Source organism: Panicum virgatum, chromosome 1K (assembly GCF_016808335.1).
Source record: "Panicum virgatum strain AP13 chromosome 1K, P.virgatum_v5, whole genome shotgun sequence".
In the NCBI taxonomy this organism is placed as follows: Eukaryota; Viridiplantae; Streptophyta; class Magnoliopsida; order Poales; family Poaceae; genus Panicum; species Panicum virgatum.
In genome coordinates, this window is record NC_053136.1 from 44,091,057 (window position 1) to 44,108,497 (window position 17,441).

General features: G+C 43.8%; 2 protein-coding genes, 1 long non-coding RNA gene and 10 other non-coding genes across 23 annotated transcripts; all 13 read left to right on the plus strand.

The window, feature by feature from the left end:
* The first annotated feature begins 6 nt into the window (after positions 1-6).
* On the plus strand, positions 7-5,091 carry LOC120711148 (splicing factor 3B subunit 1-like). Of its 11 annotated transcripts, none has more exons than XR_005690188.1 (4): positions 7-3,981; positions 4,182-4,374; positions 4,460-4,517; positions 4,611-5,091. XR_005690188.1 is itself a non-coding variant. In XM_039996578.1 (2 exons), the coding sequence occupies exon 1, from the start codon at positions 143-145 to the stop codon at positions 3,974-3,976; it is 3,834 nt and encodes a 1,277-aa protein (XP_039852512.1). In that variant the 5' UTR covers positions 7-142; the 3' UTR covers positions 3,977-3,981; positions 4,182-5,091. The 11 variants fall into 11 exon arrangements, 4 of the variants coding, with proteins under 4 accessions (XP_039852512.1, XP_039852522.1, XP_039852550.1 ...); XR_005690189.1 differs by having other exon boundaries at positions 14-3,981; positions 4,460-4,514; XR_005690183.1 differs by having other exon boundaries at positions 4,182-4,517.
* A 1,709-nt stretch (positions 5,092-6,800) lies between these two features.
* Positions 6,801-8,530, plus strand: LOC120711188 (KIN17-like protein). Its single transcript, XM_039996645.1, has one exon. The coding sequence runs from the start codon at positions 6,919-6,921 to the stop codon at positions 8,203-8,205; it is 1,287 nt and encodes a 428-aa protein (XP_039852579.1). The 5' UTR covers positions 6,801-6,918; the 3' UTR covers positions 8,206-8,530.
* Positions 8,531-9,880: 1,350 nt separating this feature from the next.
* On the plus strand, positions 9,881-13,261 carry LOC120711196. Its single transcript, XR_005690209.1, has 4 exons — positions 9,881-9,946; positions 10,220-11,527; positions 12,730-12,869; positions 12,963-13,261. It is a non-coding gene; the product is annotated as an uncharacterized LOC120711196 (long non-coding RNA).
* Positions 13,262-14,981: 1,720 nt separating this feature from the next.
* Positions 14,982-15,090, plus strand: LOC120658326. Its single transcript, XR_005668592.1, has one exon. It is a non-coding gene; the product is annotated as a small nucleolar RNA Z107/R87 (small nucleolar RNA).
* A 96-nt stretch (positions 15,091-15,186) lies between these two features.
* LOC120658458 lies at positions 15,187-15,284 on the plus strand. Its single transcript, XR_005668666.1, has one exon. It is a non-coding gene; the product is annotated as a small nucleolar RNA R30/Z108 (small nucleolar RNA).
* An 82-nt stretch (positions 15,285-15,366) lies between these two features.
* On the plus strand, positions 15,367-15,464 carry LOC120658354. Its single transcript, XR_005668600.1, has one exon. It is a non-coding gene; the product is annotated as a small nucleolar RNA snoR31 (small nucleolar RNA).
* A 64-nt stretch (positions 15,465-15,528) lies between these two features.
* Positions 15,529-15,638, plus strand: LOC120658321. The gene has a single exon (XR_005668589.1). It is a non-coding gene; the product is annotated as a small nucleolar RNA snoR31/Z110/Z27 (small nucleolar RNA).
* A 149-nt stretch (positions 15,639-15,787) lies between these two features.
* LOC120658338 lies at positions 15,788-15,870 on the plus strand. The gene has a single exon (XR_005668595.1). It is a non-coding gene; the product is annotated as a small nucleolar RNA snoR77Y (small nucleolar RNA).
* An 80-nt stretch (positions 15,871-15,950) lies between these two features.
* Positions 15,951-16,139, plus strand: LOC120658274. Its single transcript, XR_005668571.1, has one exon. It is a non-coding gene; the product is annotated as a small nucleolar RNA Z112 (small nucleolar RNA).
* Positions 16,140-16,207: 68 nt separating this feature from the next.
* Positions 16,208-16,359, plus strand: LOC120658361. The gene has a single exon (XR_005668602.1). It is a non-coding gene; the product is annotated as a small nucleolar RNA snoR2/U65 (small nucleolar RNA).
* Positions 16,360-16,394: 35 nt separating this feature from the next.
* On the plus strand, positions 16,395-16,513 carry LOC120658422. Its single transcript, XR_005668656.1, has one exon. It is a non-coding gene; the product is annotated as a small nucleolar RNA SNORD14 (small nucleolar RNA).
* Positions 16,514-16,600: 87 nt separating this feature from the next.
* LOC120658416 lies at positions 16,601-16,719 on the plus strand. The gene has a single exon (XR_005668626.1). It is a non-coding gene; the product is annotated as a small nucleolar RNA SNORD14 (small nucleolar RNA).
* Positions 16,720-16,822: 103 nt separating this feature from the next.
* On the plus strand, positions 16,823-16,940 carry LOC120658439. Its single transcript, XR_005668659.1, has one exon. It is a non-coding gene; the product is annotated as a small nucleolar RNA SNORD14 (small nucleolar RNA).
* The last annotated feature ends 501 nt before the right edge of the window (positions 16,941-17,441 follow it).

Below are 17,441 nucleotides of genomic sequence, written 5' to 3' on the forward strand. Positions count from 1 at the left end.
TATCCGGGATTTGTATTAGTGGATTCTGATGGCGGGGCACTCGGGGGCAGGACACGCCTCGTGGCCTCTCCTCCAATAGTCCCCTTCCCCAATCTCGTCCACCAAACCCTAGCTCGCCCGCGCTCGCGCCCGCGCCGCCGCCATGGACGTCGAGGCGGAGATCGCGCGCACGCAGGAGGAACGGCGCAAGATGGAGGAGGCGCTGGCGGCCGGCGCGCCCATGGCCGTCTCCTCCGTCACCTTCGACACCGACCTCTACGGCGGCGGGGGCGCCGACCCCAACCGCTTCGCCGGCTACGACACCTCCATCCCGGCGTCCGAGGACGACGCCGCGGAGGAGGACACGGAGGCCGCCAACCCCGCGCCGCGCCGCCTCGCGGCCTACACGGGCCACGCCATCGCCGCCGCCGACCTCCCGCGCTCGGCCGACGACGACGGGTTGCCCAAGAGGTCCCAGCGCATCATCGACCGCGAGGACGACTACCGGCGCCGCCGCCTCAACCAGATCATCTCGCCGGAGCGCCATGACCCGTTCGCTGCCGGGGAGGCCACCCCGGACCCCTCGGTGCGGACCTACGCGGATGTCATGCGCGATGCGGCGCTGCAGAAGAAGAAGGAGGACCTGCTGCGGGAGATTGCGAAGAAGAAGAAGGAAGAGGAGGAGAAGGAGAAGGAGAACAAGGCTGCTGCTCCCGAGCAGCCTGCTGCCACCACGAAGCGGCGCAACAGGTGGGATCAGTCGCAGGACAGCGATGCTGGTTCTGGGGCCAAGAAGGCAAAGACATCGTCGGACTGGGACGCCCCTGATGCAACTCCTGGGATTGGGCGTTGGGACGCAACACCTGGACGTGTTGGAGATGCCACACCCTCTGTGAGAAGGAATAGATGGGATGAGACGCCGACTCCAGGGAGGATGGCTGATGCTGATGCAACGCCTGCAGCTGGTGGTGTTACCCCGGGTGCAACTCCTTCTGGGGCTTGGGATGCTACTCCAAAGCTGCCTGGTGGTGTCACACCAACCCCTGGTAAGAAGCAGAGATCAAGGTGGGATGAGACGCCGGCGAGTATGGGGAGTGCCACCCCTGGTAGTCTTGGTGCCGCGACACCTGCTGGCTATACTCCTGGACCGACGCCATTTGGTGCAGAGAACCTTGCCACGCCAACTCCTAGCCAGATTGCTCGTGGCCCGATGACTCCAGAGCAGTACCAGCTCATGCGGTGGGAGCGGGACATTGAGGAGAGGAACAGGCCTCTCACTGATGAGGAGCTTGACGCCATGTTCCCGCAGGAGGGGTACAAGATTCTTGAGCCTCCAGCTTCCTACCAGCCTATAAGGACCCCGGCAAGGAAGCTTCTTGCAACACCAACACCTCTGGGAACACCACTTTATGCTATTCCAGAAGAGAATCGTGGGCAGCATTTTGATGTGCCCAAGGAGGTCGGTGGTTTACCGCTCATGAAGCCAGAGGATTACCAATACTTTGGAACTTTGCTGAATGAGGAAGAGGAGGAGCAGCTATCGCCGGAGGAGCAGAAAGAGAGGAAAATCATGAAACTATTGCTCAAAGTGAAGAATGGCACACCCCCACAGCGTAAAACAGCACTTCGGCAGCTGACAGACAAAGCCCGGGAATTCGGTGCTGGACCACTGTTCAACAAGATCCTGCCCTTACTCATGCAGCCAACATTGGAGGACCAGGAGCGGCATCTTCTGGTGAAGGTCATTGATAGGGTGCTATATAAGCTGGATGAGCTGGTCCGTCCATTTGTGCACAAGATTCTTGTGGTTATTGAGCCACTGCTGATTGATGAGGACTACTACGCTCGTGTTGAGGGCCGGGAGATCATCTCAAATCTTAGCAAAGCAGCTGGTCTTGCCACTATGATTGCTGCCATGCGGCCGGATATTGATAACATTGATGAGTATGTCAGAAACACCACTGCTAGGGCGTTCAGTGTGGTGGCATCTGCTTTGGGTATCCCCGCGCTCCTACCATTCTTGAAGGCTGTCTGTCAGAGTAAGAAGTCTTGGCAGGCTCGGCACACTGGTATCAAAATCGTTCAGCAGATTGCTATTCTCATGGGCTGCGCTGTTCTGCCACATCTCAAGTCACTAGTTGAGATCATTGAGCATGGTCTGAGCGATGAGAACCAGAAAGTGCGGACCATTACCGCCCTTTCTCTTGCTGCACTAGCTGAGGCTGCTGCACCCTACGGCATAGAAAGCTTTGATACTGTTTTGAAGCCTTTGTGGAAGGGTATCAGATCTCACCGTGGGAAGGTCCTTGCTGCCTTCTTGAAGGCCATTGGTTTCATCATCCCTTTGATGGACGCTCTGTATGCTAGTTACTACACAAAGGAGGTGATGCAGGTCCTTATTAGGGAGTTCCAGTCACCAGATGAAGAGATGAAGAAGATTGTCCTCAAGGTCGTGAAGCAGTGTGTCAGCACAGAGGGTGTGGAGGCTGATTATATCCGGAATGACATCCTTCCTGATTTCTTCAAGCACTTCTGGGTTAGGAGAATGGCTCTAGATCGTAGGAACTATAAGCAACTTGTGGAGACTACAGTGGAGATGGCGAATAAGGTTGGAGTTGCTGATATTGTTGGGAGGGTTGTTGAGGATCTGAAAGATGAAAGCGAGCCCTACAGAAGAATGGTGATGGAAACAATTGAGAAGGTGGTGGCCAACTTGGGCGCTTCAGATATTGATGCTCGTCTAGAGGAGCTGCTTATTGATGGTATTCTGTATGCTTTCCAAGAGCAGACAAGTGATGACGCAAATGTTATGCTTAATGGTTTTGGAGCTGTGGTTAATGCACTTGGACAGAGAGTTAAGCCTTACCTTCCTCAGATTTGTGGTACCATCAAGTGGCGTTTGAACAACAAGAGCGCAAAAGTTAGGCAGCAAGCTGCTGATCTAATCTCCAGGATAGCCATTGTCATGAAGCAGTGCCAGGAGGAGCAGCTCATGGGTCACTTGGGTGTTGTGCTGTATGAGTACTTAGGAGAGGAGTATCCTGAAGTGTTGGGTTCAATTCTTGGAGCCTTGAAGGCTATCGTCAATGTCATTGGTATGACTAAAATGACTCCCCCAATCAAGGATCTTCTTCCTCGTCTGACCCCCATCTTGAAGAACAGGCATGAGAAGGTCCAAGAGAACTGCATTGATCTTGTTGGTAGGATTGCTGATCGTGGAGCAGAATTTGTGCCAGCAAGGGAATGGATGAGGATTTGTTTTGAGCTGCTTGAAATGTTGAAGGCTCACAAGAAGGGTATTAGGAGAGCCACTGTGAACACATTTGGTTATATTGCTAAGGCTATTGGACCTCAGGATGTGTTAGCAACCCTGTTGAATAACTTGAAGGTGCAGGAGCGTCAAAACCGTGTTTGCACAACTGTAGCGATTGCTATAGTTGCTGAAACTTGCTCACCTTTCACAGTTTTGCCTGCCCTTATGAACGAGTACCGGGTCCCAGAGCTCAACGTCCAAAATGGTGTCCTGAAGTCCCTCTCTTTCCTGTTTGAGTATATAGGTGAAATGGGCAAAGATTACATATATGCTGTCACTCCCTTACTTGAAGATGCCCTCATGGATAGAGATCTGGTTCACCGGCAGACTGCTGCCTCTGCTGTTAAGCACATGGCTCTAGGCGTTGCTGGCTTGGGATGTGAGGATGCTCTTGTCCATCTGCTCAACTATGTGTGGCCCAACATTTTTGAGACATCTCCCCACGTCATAAATGCTGTCATGGAGGCGATTGAGGGGATGAGGGTTGCACTAGGTGCAGCTGTGATTTTGAATTATTGCCTGCAAGGTCTCTTCCATCCAGCAAGGAAAGTGCGAGAAGTGTATTGGAAGATCTACAACTCTCTATACATTGGTGCACAGGATGCGCTTGTTGCTTCATATCCTGCACTGGAGGATGATGGGGATAACATCTTTAGCCGGCCCGAGCTGGCAATGTTTGTCTGATTAACGTGAGTCTTGCTTACTCCAACTTTCTGCATGCTATGATTATTAAAAGAATTATTTTCACCTGATAAGTTTGTATCCTTAGATGTGTGGTTGTAATTTATTTTCTTAGATGCTCAAGTCTCATGGTATGTTTTAAGATTGCTGCTATGTTTTAATTGATTTCTCATGCTGTACTATTCCTTATGTGATTTTTCTTTTACAGATAACCCTTGGGTGATTATTGCTGTGGTGTTTACTTAAAACGATGATACTATTCGTATGACATCTTTCATTGTTCTGTGAGCTGTCAAGGCTATCTAGATATGTGCATCACTAGCTGGCCCTAGTCTGTAGGCAGCGCGTTTGGCACCGAAGTGTTGTTAACGACTGAGCAGTGCTGTAGCAAGCAGTAATTGGTCACTGTCGTGTTCCTTCTTTTCATCTTGTTTTTCCTGATGTCTTTCTGCAAAAGAAGGATCTGATGTGCAAACGCATTGGCAGGCTGGATGTACTTGTCCATATGTCGTCATCCATATGCATGTGAAGCTTGAACTGGGTGGTATTTGAGTTGGAGCTTCTACTTAAATTACTTGGTGTTACATCTTGTGATGCATGTTATTGAAGTTGCATCTTCTTTTTTTTGTATTTGCAGGATTGTTCCTTCTGAAGGGGGTGCAATGTTCAGGAATTATTTTTCCTGGTTTACTATAATTTAGTGCTGAATTGCTGACACAATCTGACCTACTGACCATTTGGGAAATGCTTTGTTTTCAGGGCACTTTGGGTCAAGCTGCTGAAGAGTTGCACCTGGATTTAGGACCAGTCCTAGGCGCAGAGTCCCTGTGGCATGTTTAGTTTACATTATGATCCTATACATCCTGAAGGAGAAATGACAATGCTAGTTTGCTGTCGTCTTGTTATGAATATTAAGGCATTGTGTTCTTAAACTTTGTATTTGCCCCCAGGATGTTATATACTTAGTAATATGCTGTGAACCATGGAGATCGCGAGCTCCTTCCTGTTTTTTGTTCCCTCGCTGTTTTGTTAGAGGACATGAGATGTCTGGTACATGTCTGCTACAAACTTTTTTCTCGAACACTGCCTGATACAAACTGGAGAAGTTGTTTGGCGTTTATGGTTTTCCTGCTCATGTAGCATGCCGTGATCAGTGATGTCTGGTGCATGTCTGATACAAACTTTTTTCTTGAACACTAGCCCGATAACATTCCATTTCGTTTGCAAGCTTTTGTCCGTAGACGTTCCAATTAGACCTACGGCAGTGTCACTGAGCGGAATATGCTCTCCGGCTGACGGGAAGGGAAAAATGTTAGGCGCGTCTTTGTTTTTTTTTTCTTTAGAGTTTTGTCGTTGGTGACACGCCACGCATCTCTGGCACGCGTCTCGACGCTACTTTCCATTCATCGCGTCCATCCAGATCTAGGAGCACACGGATAATTCACCGCTTGTTGTGGCCGTTGATTTGAATGGTTTCTACTTCAAACCATTATTCAGCTGAATTTGAAGGCATCTTGGCATCCCACAGACGAACAACATCATTTTGTCCTCGCTGTAGCCAAGTCCTACGGCGTCATCAGGGTGGAAAGTTCCCATTGTCTAGTACTTCGTTTTTTTTCTAAACAAAAATACTATAAAGATTACGATGAGTTAAGAATTACTTAGGATGTGGTGGTTTCAATTTCAAACAGATAAAATGCAGTTCTATCAACAAAGAAAATATGAAAAATTGTATACATCAATATACACAATTTCATGGTAGATGTACAATTGCACAATTTCATGGTAGGTTGTGTAAAACGCGTGGCAAGGCAGTCCTTTTTTTTTAGAGGAAGCGGAGAGCAAATGGTCAGTTTTTTTTAGTGGGAGCAAGTGATCAGTTGGTCACCAACTTTGACGGCGCCCGCGCCCGCGCCCGCGCCCGCGCCACAAGCACACCGCACCAGACCAGACCGGACCTCATTTTTTCAAGCAAGCCCATTCAATCGGAACGTCTCCAAACAAGATCCCCAACCCAAATCCATGCCCAATCCATTCACGCCTCGCCAATGTTCCAAAAAGGCGCTAGGCACTGTCTAGGCAGTGACCCTCCGCCTAGAGCCTAAGCGAGTTTAGGCGGGTCTAGACGTTTTAACTATTCTAAGGTGTTTTCTAGACATTTTATACAGATACATATATTATTACATATAAAAGGAAAAGACAATGAGCTTAGATGGAAAAAAGGCCCATCAAAGTGTCCAGCCCACCTAACTCACTCCAACCAGCACCCTTATCCAATCTACCTCCCAATTCCAGTCGCGCACATTCACGCCTGTCGGTGCCGATTCTGCTTCGACCGGTGCTGATTCTGCTTCGACTCGTCAAGCGCCTCCTCTGCCTCCTCCCGAACGGCGAGTCTTTTACGTATATATTATTATAAAAATTCATGTTTACTTACATATTACTAAAAAATTCGAAAATATTGATATATGTGTATCATCGGGCGAACTTTTTTTTTACCTGCATGGCATTCCGTCCACATAATGTTAGAATTTAACGATTTTTTTTGTCCTGATGGAACCGCCGTATTGACCATCTTGGCCTTGCACCCCTCTCTATCCCATCCAACCGAACGAGCGCCTCTCCCCATCGAGTACTCCTCCCCCATCCCGAACCCTCGCAACTAGGGGTGGTAATGGGCCATGGCCTTAATGGCCTCTTCACAGCCCAATAAAGCCTTTAAAATTTTTAGTTCAAAAATACATATGTTTAGAGCCCGGCCCTTTTAGGACCCGATCCTTAAATTTTCTAGTTCAAAATGTTGGGCCCTCTACCACCCCTGCTCGCAACCCGCCCCCATCCCCGAACCCGCGCGCCGCCGCCGCCCGCCGGCAGCCGCGCCCCCTCCCTCGCCCCTCTCTCAGATCTGAGCCGCTGCCGCCGGTGGAGGGCAGGGCCGCTGCGCGATGGGGAAGCACGAGTTCCTGACGCCGAAGGCGATCGCGAACCGGATCAAGGCCAAGGGCCTGCAGAAGCTGCGGTGGTACTGCCAGATGTGCCAGAAGCAGTGCCGCGACGAGAACGGGTTCAAGTGCCACTGCATGTCGGAGTCGCACCAGCGGCAGATGCAGGTGTTCGGCATGGCGCCCGAGCGCGTCGTGGAGGGCTTCTCCGAGGAGTTCCTCGAGTTGTTCCTCGCCCTGATCCGCCGCGCGCACCGCCACTCCCGCGTCGCCGCCACCGTCGTCTACAACGAGTACATCGCCGACCGGCACCACGTCCACATGAACTCCACCAGGTGGGCCACGCTCACCGAGTTCGTCAAGTTCCTGGGACGCGAGGGCTACTGCAAGGTCGAGGATACGCCCAAGGGGTGGTTCATGACCTACATCGACCGTGACTCGGAGCAGGCCGTCAAGGCGCGCCTCAAGCGCAAGAGGATCAAGTCAGACATGGCTGAGGACGAGCGCCAGGAGCGCATGATCGCCCGCCAGATTGAGCGTGCACAGAAGTCCCTAGCCAAAGCCAATGATGGCGATGATGGTAATGTTGCCGAGGGCGAATCTGAGTCTGAGTACGACAGTGAAGAAGAGTATTCAGGTTCAGACGATGGTGGAGAGAAATTGGAGGATGGCTCAAAAGAGGCCAACAAGGCAACCGGGAAGATTGCGATTGCTCTTCAGAAGTCTGCACCAGGGCCGAAGGTTAATCCTTTCGAGGATAAGCCAAAGGTGAATTTTGGTTTCGATGAAGAGGACTCTGGTGTCCGAGAGAAGGAGAAGGATGAGGTGGCCAATAAGAAGGGGAAGGATGTGAAAGCAGCAGAGCCAAGAAGGTCAGCATTGGATGAGCTGATGAAGGAGGAGGAGAAGGCCAAGGAGAAGAGCAACAGAAAGGACTACTGGCTGTGTCCCGGGATTGTGGTCAAGGTGATGAGTAAATCATTGGCACCGAGGGGTTACTACAAGCAGAAAGGGGTGGTGAAGAAAGTGATCGATAAATATGTTGGGGAGATTGAGATGTTGGAGAGCAAGCATGTTCTAAGAGTCGACCAAGATGAGCTTGAGACTGTGATCCCCCAGATTGGTGGGCTGGTGCGGATTGTGAATGGGGCTTATCGGGGTTCAAATGCCAGATTGCTCTCAGTGGATACAGAGAAATTCTGTGCAAAAGTGCAGGTTGAGAAAGGCCTCTATGATGGGAAGGTTCTCAGGGCTGTTGAATATGAGGACATTTGCAAGATTTCCTCGTGATATACAGTGTTTTTCATTTCATTTCCTGGATCATTGCAGAAGCAAACAAGAACTATGCGATCCAGGGTACTCGCGCTGTCAGTCGATGCATCCGTGGTTGTTATTATGTGTGCTGGAATATCTTCTGTTGAAGGAGTTCAATATGTTGATGTTTCTAGTTCACTATAACTGCTGAAAGGCTGTGTGAGAGAATGTTATCGTTTGGTTTGCTTCTTACTAGACCAGAATAACTGTATTGACAATTTTGTAATACTCAGTCAGCTTCTATATTTCTGTGTCTAGTGATGACCTTTTACCAGATATTTGCTTGGTATTTTGAGCATTACTTGCCAATCAATTCTTATGATAACATCAAAAAAATTCTTTTGATAAGGTTTGCCATATTTTTCATGATATTACGAAGGTAAAGTATTAGGTTAAAAGAAGGCCACAAAAGGAATTGTGAGTATGTTGCGGAAAGTTATTTGTTGACAGCTTTGCAGTTTATGCATCTCTCTTTGGAACTGTTGCTTCATGGAAGTCGCAAAAAATTACATACATATCTTATTAGCAAATTTATTGATGCTTTGTTTAGCTATAGAAGATGAAATATGCCAACTACAAGTCTCTCACGACATAAAATTTTATTGGTTTGAAGACCATCGCTTTTTCTTTATCCCAGTTTCCACTTAAAAGGAGTTATGTACCTGTTAAGTATAGCAAACTACCACTGAAACTAAACTGCTGTTACTCTGAAATTTGGACTTTGCTTTTAGATAGAATGTGTGAATTCTAATGGTAGCTCAAAAGCAGCAACGAACATAGACAGTTTTTGTTAACTGGCTCTGTGCAGTTCTTATTGTCAGCTTTATTTAAACATAATAAATCCAAATTCCTACAAAACTTACATGGTCTACTGTCCTGTGTGACACCATTTTTCTTTGCCTCAATTTTTTAGCATTCTACTCAAGGAACTAATATCTGGTCGCTCAAGCTTACACATCAAACGGTATAGTAGTCAGAATTATTTTGCAAGACATCTTAGTTCTTCTGTTTATACTATCACAACTCACAGGAGGATTCACGAGGAACACCCAAAGGCCAAATGTGCTAGAGGTAATTGAACTTGGCGCTTCCAAGGAGTTCCCTAGCTCTGGACTGCGGTTGATCTTCCAGGAGGCGATATGTCCATTTGCCTTTTTGTGTGAAGGAGAGGTTGGCTCATTCTTCATATCTTATGCTAATTGTTATTTTCAGTAACTTTCTGGAACCTTAGAGACTAGCTAATCACTTTTATGGCAATGCAGGTTCGAAGGCAAGGGGAGCTTGTATATCGGTTATATGTGCTTACCGTTTCTGGAGTTGTGCTCTTGTGCCACTTACGCAGCCCATTTTTGTACTTATCTGGTTCAGTACTGCATCTAGATGATATAGTTGAGTTTAGTCTCCAAATTCATGCTCAGAGTGCAAAGGTTACGGCGGTAACAGCAAAACCAGGATGCATTGTAATTGGTAGGCAAGATGGGTCCATCTGCTCTTACAGTCTTGGCAAGTTAGCTCCTAACACACCAGGCATGTCCTCTACCATCAATTCACAGAAGCAATCTCACTGTTCCGGATTTAATGTGTTCCAGATGATTGGACTAGGGGCCTTCTGTAGCTCTCCCAATGGTTTCTGACAGTTACTGCCTTTTACTATAGGATTCTCGAATGAGCTGCGAGATGATGCTGGGATTGGGCGTTTATGGACTCTCATGTCTAGGTACTACTTTGCTTATACCAAGCACAAGCAGTGAAAACATTACATAGCTTAGCGTAGCCTAGACTAGGAAGTAGGAACTACATGTGCACTGTTCAGTGTTCAGACACTGGTTGACTCAATTGACACTTCCTTTTACTCTTGCAAGTCGCAGTGTAGCATATTTCTATATGTGAACGGAGTTCCAGTTTATTTTACAGCTTGTTTAGTTGATCTACATTTCATGTGACATTTTTTTTATCTATTTGCATGATATTTATCTACATTATTTTGCAGAAGCAAAACTGTGGGTCCTGTGCAGGATATAGCGGCAACTGTCATAAATGAAAGGGACCTGTTATTTGTGGGTAAACCTACTTAATTAAAAAATGGTTACAAGCTAATTCTGTTGTCTGTCACTTGAGGATGGAGAGAGCAAGTCTTTGCTTGCCATTGAAATTTTCGAAAAGCTTCATACTGAAACTCCAACTGAATATATGACCATTGCTTTTTACTATTTGCCACATCGTTTTGTTTCGTTGTCATTTCCAGTTCCATATTCCAAATATATCTTCCATGGACTGGATTCTATCTATTTTGATCCCAAGATAAAGTTTGGAAGTGAACATTACCATTACCTTTAACTTGAAATCCACACAGAGTAAACGGTTATCAATTAATTGAATTACCACCGCTCCACATAATGCATTTATATTGTATGAAGGGATTGCGTAGTGTATTGATATATTTTCCAGTTTTTTTGCCCTCTCATAAATAGGAGCAATTCAGATGAGAGCAAAACAAACTAGATATGTCATTCTGGACTTGGTGTTCTATTAAGTAATTTCTACTATTTTTCTTCTTCCAAAAAAAAACTGCTCTATTCAAGTTATTCCTTCAAAATATGCTTGGTGCAAATATTAAGAAAACTCCTGCTTGTGGTTCCCTCCTTTTTAGCTATTTTTAGCCTTGTTGATTAATCCATCTTTCATTAGCCTTAGGGATATATGTCGGTCAATTTTCCCATACTTAACTTAATTAGCAATCATATTTTGGGAACATGCAGCACAAGTTCCCATACTTCTTTCACTAACCTTAGATCTGCAGGAGCTCTCACACTGTGGACACAGGTATGCATCTCTGAATATTGAAGCTTGAAATTCAAAACACCTCATTAGTGCTTTATTCTCGATTCCCGCTTGATTAGATTATTAAACTTAGAACAAGCACGTAAGCAATATTACAATTCTGAAATGACCTTGATGTCATCTGATATCATTGCATATTTGCATTTTAATTCACAGAACTTAATCTGCTCAAATAAAGGACTACAAACAAAAAATATATGTGCAGATTATTTGTCAATGAATTTGAGATCGCATCGCTTACTTCAACGACCTATATCAACATGCATTCTCTTTTATGTGTAAATTAGTTGTGTTTACCAAGGCACTAAGAACCTCACATTGTTTTGACAATCTGATAGGGAACCAACTTATGAGTTCATAAAACAACCTGTTCTTCAAGAAGCATAGGACAGCAAGAGCTGCGGACTCCTGATCTGTGTCTTGAATATTTTATCTGCGGACAATCAGCACTATAAAGGTACCATTACAGTTCCCTTCCCTGCCAAATTTTCTTGTTTGTTATAGTACATATGCAGATGCAGAACATGTCGAACTTCTGCCACCTCATCGTGCCTAAACTATATATTGGCCACCACTCTTGAAAAATAATTAGGCAGCTGTTATCTATATATCCTATATAGATAGCACCCACTAACTATTTCTCTCTTCATGCAAGGTGTCCACATCATTCTCCACTAAGTGTCCCACTAACTTTCAACTACCTTATTAATTACAAAAAATATTCATGTCATCTCTACAATATGCAATACTTTTAATCTTTAATTAACTAAAGTAAAATCATATACATACGCTATTTTTTCATCACCTATTCTTTTATAATGTGATCAAATATTCTATTGGTGTTTCTTCTTTTAGCTTATCAATTTTTACGAGATTCAATAAACAAGAAAATGTCCATATGATTTCTACTATGTGCAATACTTTTAATCTTTAATCTATTAACGTAAAGTCATATACATACTCTATTTTTGCAATACTTTTAATCTTTAATCTATTAACGGAAAGACTCATATACATACTCTATTTATTTGAGCACCTATTCTTTTATAATGTGATCAAATATTCTATTGATGTTAGTTTATCGATTTCTACCCGATCTTGATAAAAAATAACATGCAAGTAAATTCATATCAACTATATAGTCTATATAGATGACACCTACTAAAGTCATTAACTCTATTTCTCTTAACATGCAAATTATCCGCATCATATAGGATCCCATTATATCAAATGCTACATCAATGTCCACTAGGGCCATCTATTTATGTTTTCCATCGATTTTTTTGTGTGAATATTGCCATGCAATCATCTTAATTTTTCTACTTTCAAATTTTACGTTAAAATTTAAGAAATCCCGCAGCAACGCGCGGGGTATCACCTAGTTGTAATAATAGTAAGCTCCTCGTGTAATCATTGTAAGGTTACCCTGCATTTTCTTCTATGGTAAAGAAAACCCTGTAGTGTTTTAGAGAAAATCCATATCAACATAAGGTTTCCTGCGGCTCATTCATGTTTAATCTCCTATACATTGTAACATTCATCACGCTTCCTGAAAAACCTGAAGGTATCTCCAACAAATGCAATTTTTTTTTCTGCTGCTACCTTTTGAGTAAACCTTAACATTCTTTTTTAAATAAAATTTATTTTGTGCACTAACAGGATGATAGCATTGCTGCCATTTAGGATAGCATTCCTGCTTGAACGCTGTCTGGTCAAGTTATGCCTACTCCTTGGAAGATTCCATAGAAACTAACGAAGCAAGGAATCCTTTGAACGATTCGGGATATCTTCTTTTGATGGTACCTCTCTAGCAACAGAAAAAATAAGATGCTTCAATCTTTTTGATACCACCTAAACTAGCACTTTTCCCTTTAATAACTCATTTCCTGCAGGATGGGATGATCTTGCAGTACCAACCATATCTAGAAGTGAATTGCGAGCTTGAAGTGTAACCAATATTATTGCTTTTGGTGTGCCGTGGTCATGCTGGATATAGCCAGCTAGCATAACTAAAGCGTATTCATGCCTCTAGCTTCTCGGAACTCCTATATGTACCATTATTCCATATTGTACCTGCTGTTATTGTTACCTGTGGGATTCATATCGTTGCCAGCTAATGAGCTGATGAACCTTTCGTCGGTTGTCCTAAATCTTTAAACCTCCATATTAGCTCTGACATTTGCGGTTTAAAGTTCTTACTTTTCAACTTCTCATCAACAATGGTTGCCATTGAATCACGGCACTTTTCATGCAAACAATTGTGCTCTCGACCATCAATAAACGAAACAAGAGAAGAGCGCAAAAAAAAATGATACGCGAAAGGTAATCCTGCGCTAGTTCCCTCTGGCTCCACGCGTGAGACCACATATTTAATTAAGGGAAAACTGTTCTCGGGTGCGAACCCGCGCCGAGTGGTGGAGCGCCTGCCGCCGACCCGAACAGAAAAGGAAAAAGTCTGTTTACCTCCCCATCTGATTTTCCTCCTCTAAGGCTCTAACTACAAAACCGGGTATATTTACTCATTGAACTATCCAAATCGGTTCAAATATTCTCCCTGACAGGTTTTGACCCCGGTTTCATCCTTAAAAAATCATAGTAAATTATAAAAAAAATCATAAAATAAAAAAATTAATTTTGTTGGACCCCACATAAATAGATCTATACAGTGAACATATAATATAGTATACTTTAGTACAAAATTTTTGCTGCAACTTTAGATATATACTTTTTTGTAAATAATTTATAGTTATAGTTTCCGTGGTCCAATTATGATAAAATTTTTATGGTGGGCTAATCATTATATTAGATAAACCTAGACAAATCTATAACTTAGGAATACATGATCCAATGAGCATGAAATTTTTAGTACAGCTCAAGCATGTAATGATTAGCCGACCACAAAAATTTCACCATAATTAGATCAAGAAAACTGTAGTTATGAATTAATTACAGAATAGTATATATCTAAAGCTACAGTAAAAACTTTGTACTAAATTATACCATATCATATGTTCACTGCATAGATATATTTATGTGGAGTCCAACAAAATTTAATTTTCTATTTTATGATTTTTTTATAATTTAATATGATTTTTTAAAGATTCAGCCAAAATAAACATAAAAGAAAGAAGAAAAACCACTATGTAATGATTAGCCCACTATAACTCAGGCATGCGTGATCCAATAAGTATGAATTTTTTAGTACAGGCATGTAATGATTAGCCTATCATAAAAATTTCACCATAATTGGACCACGAAAACTGTAGCTATAAATTATTTACAAAAAAATATATATCTAAAGCTGCAGCAGAAACTTTGTCCTAAAATATATCATATTATATGTTCATTGTATAGATCTATTTATGTGGGGGTCCAACAAAATTGGATTTTTTATTTTATGATTTTTTGTATAATTTACTATAATTTTTTAAGGATGAAACCGAAGTCAAAACCTGTCAGGACATTTGAACCGGTTTGGATTTTCAAGGAGTAAATATACTGGTTTTGTAGTTAGAGGAGGAAAATCAGACTTGTGAAAGTTGGGGGACTAACTTTTTCCAACGGAAAACGCAGCCCACACCCTTCTTCTGTTCACGTACGAAAAACACAGCCCATAGCCCAGCCGCCACGGCCCACGGCCCACGGCCCACGGCCCACGGCCGAAACGTCCGCTCATCCACACACACCCCCGAGTCCCCGACCCCCGGCGGCTCGAACCCTAAACCCTAGCTCCCAATCCCCTCCATATAAGCGCCGCATCCACAGATATCCCTCCTTCGCCATCACCTGCAAGCGCTAGGTTTAGAACACCGCGCCTCCATCCTCCGCCCGCCAATCCAGATCTGGCGACTCGTTGCTTCTTTCGTTTTGTGCTTCGTTTTCATCTCGATTGGTTCTCCCACAACAGGTGTGATGGCTGTGACGACTCGGTAATATCCAAGCTCAACAGACCAAATCACAGGTCTCTCTCTGTACATGAGATTGATCTGTATGCCGATTACCCCGCTGAACCGAGCCATCTGATTTCTCTTTCGTTCTCGTATTTTTTTTGCCTGTTTTTTTTTTGCTCTAATATTCTCGTCTAGAGATTTCTTTTTCGTTTCCTCTGTTGGAGGAGGTTGTTGCGATGAGGATAACAAGCTCCCTCTTCTGAAAGCATTGAGGACACTCGCTGGCAGAATCGAACCAATAAACCAATTGCCACCACTGAGTAACTGCAGACCCCTCCACTTTTTTTTTTCTTTCGCTATTCCTCGATTTTGTTTTGGACAGTGAGGAAGATTTTTTTTGGAAAGCTGGATAGTGAAGATCAATTGACGCATAATCCAACACTTGATCCGAGGCCGGCTTGTGCCGTGCGAATGATGCACAATCATCTTTGCATCTGAATCCATCAGATCTTAATCGTTTTTCACTTCTATGTTGAATTGTTTCTATGGATCTTTGTCTTAGTATCAGATTATCAGATGATGAAACCTCGAAACAATCTTAGGACACCTTCTGACACAGTGCTATTACCCTGCGCAGCTGCGCTGTGAATGAGAAGGCAATTCTTATCTGATGATGCTACAATTTTTCTTTTTGATGCCCGGCTCATATTTGTCATCTGGATTTCTTCTGGTCTTTTTGCATGTTTTAAGCAGGAATCTACGCAGCCTGGTTGCATTTGGCAGGTAATCCGACAACCTTTGTTTCATGGTTTCTATGATGTTATGTTAAGCCAATGATGATTAGCAATACATCTGGAATTACCGTCAGATTTATTTGTGACGAAAATTGTCTGGCTTGCTGAGGCTGATTCAAGTGTTATAGTTCTTTTGTTTGGTATCTTTCGTATGTGATGTTAGTTGAGTCTAGTATTGTAGAGGTTCTGTTACCTAGTCCCAGGGAGGATCTCAAGACCTACCGATAGGAAGTGCCGTTTGACACTGTAAACAGCAGCTGCTTCTCTCAGCTGCAGGTGTCCGTCCTTAGGCTGTAACCTTTGTGGTTTGGTCTAAGATTGAGCTCCCATCTGCAGTTGTTTGATTCAGCTGTGGTGTGTGATTTAAATCGGGTCTCTGAGGGATTATTACGGAATTGTGTTTGAACTTATCTATCCTTTTTTTAGTTTCTGTACTGTTTTGGATGAAATTTAGGCCTGATGCCACGTCTCCGGTAGCCAAGGAGCATTGACCGGAGATGCTTTGATTAGGCCGAAACAAAGTTGTTTCAACAATTCACATGTTGATAGGAACCTGGGGACAGCTTCTCAATCTGTCCACAGAGCCGGTTTCTGTGATTACATTTACTTTGTTTTTGGTTTATTTTGTTAACTCTGTATATGGCGATGATGATAAAGCTAAGGCTTGTTTCTCAACATTCGCAGTAGCCGCCCAAGAGCTTTCGCCCTGCCAGGCTTGAGAGCTAGTGCTGTTAATTCCTTCCTTGGATGTCTGAGCCATTCTTATTTCTCTTGTAACCTTTTTTTCATTGTACAGGTGTAGTAGTGCCCTTTTGTTTCTTTGCCAGTTTCTATGCTTCAGTGCATTGCATATGATGATAAAATCAAGGCTTGTTTCTCTACATTCGCAGTTGCCGCCTAAGAGCTTTCGCTCTGCCAGGCTTGAGAGCTAGTGCTGCTAAATCCTTCCTTGGATGTCTGATGCAATGCAAAAGCAATGGCATACCATGTTTCCATGTTTGGTGTTTTCTGACAGCCGTTCTATTTTTCTTTTTATTGGACTCTATTTCTGACCTGCAATTATGGTATGCCCGATGATGATAGACACAAGGCTTGTTTCTCTACATTCGCAGTTGCCGCCTAAGAGCTTTCGCCCTGCCAGGCTTGAGAGCTGATGCTGCTAATCCTTCCTTGGATGTCTGAGGGCATATTGCATTTTATTTTGATGTTTTGTTTTCTTCTTGGTCATGTTTCACGGTTTTTAAGTCAGGATTTGTGATGTCTCCAAGCTGTGAATGTAAAGCCGGTGGGAGCTGCGTAGTTGATGCGAAATCTACCCCATAGATTCAGTTTCATATGCTTTTTATCTCAGTGGTCAATTCATAGTTTGTAATTGACAAAATATTGAGGTTGAATCAACGCTGGCCTAAAATTCTGTACTATTTAACGCTTGTGACAAATTTTTGATCTCCCATTGCCACTCTGCATCAAATTGTATCGAAGCTAACTCAGAAAGCATATGAGATAGTGAGGTTTTGCTGTGCCTGATCGTTATGAAATTGTGTTCTCAAATCTGAAATTGCCAGTTCTTGGTTTGATTTCGTCAAGCAAATTCATTGTGAGGTAAAGCCGTTCTGATGCCCCGCTTACAGATGGTTGTTCAGCGTTTGGCCCCATAACTCCCTCCGTTGCAAATTAGTCTTCTGCT

Excerpts from the sequence above, each read along its gene's own strand:
- LOC120711148 (XM_039996578.1), top strand. The coding sequence starts at position 143 with ATGGACGTCGAGGCGGAGATCGCGCGCACGCAGGAGGAACGGCGCAAG.
- LOC120711188 (XM_039996645.1), top strand. The coding sequence starts at position 6,919 with ATGGGGAAGCACGAGTTCCTGACGCCGAAGGCGATCGCGAACCGGATC.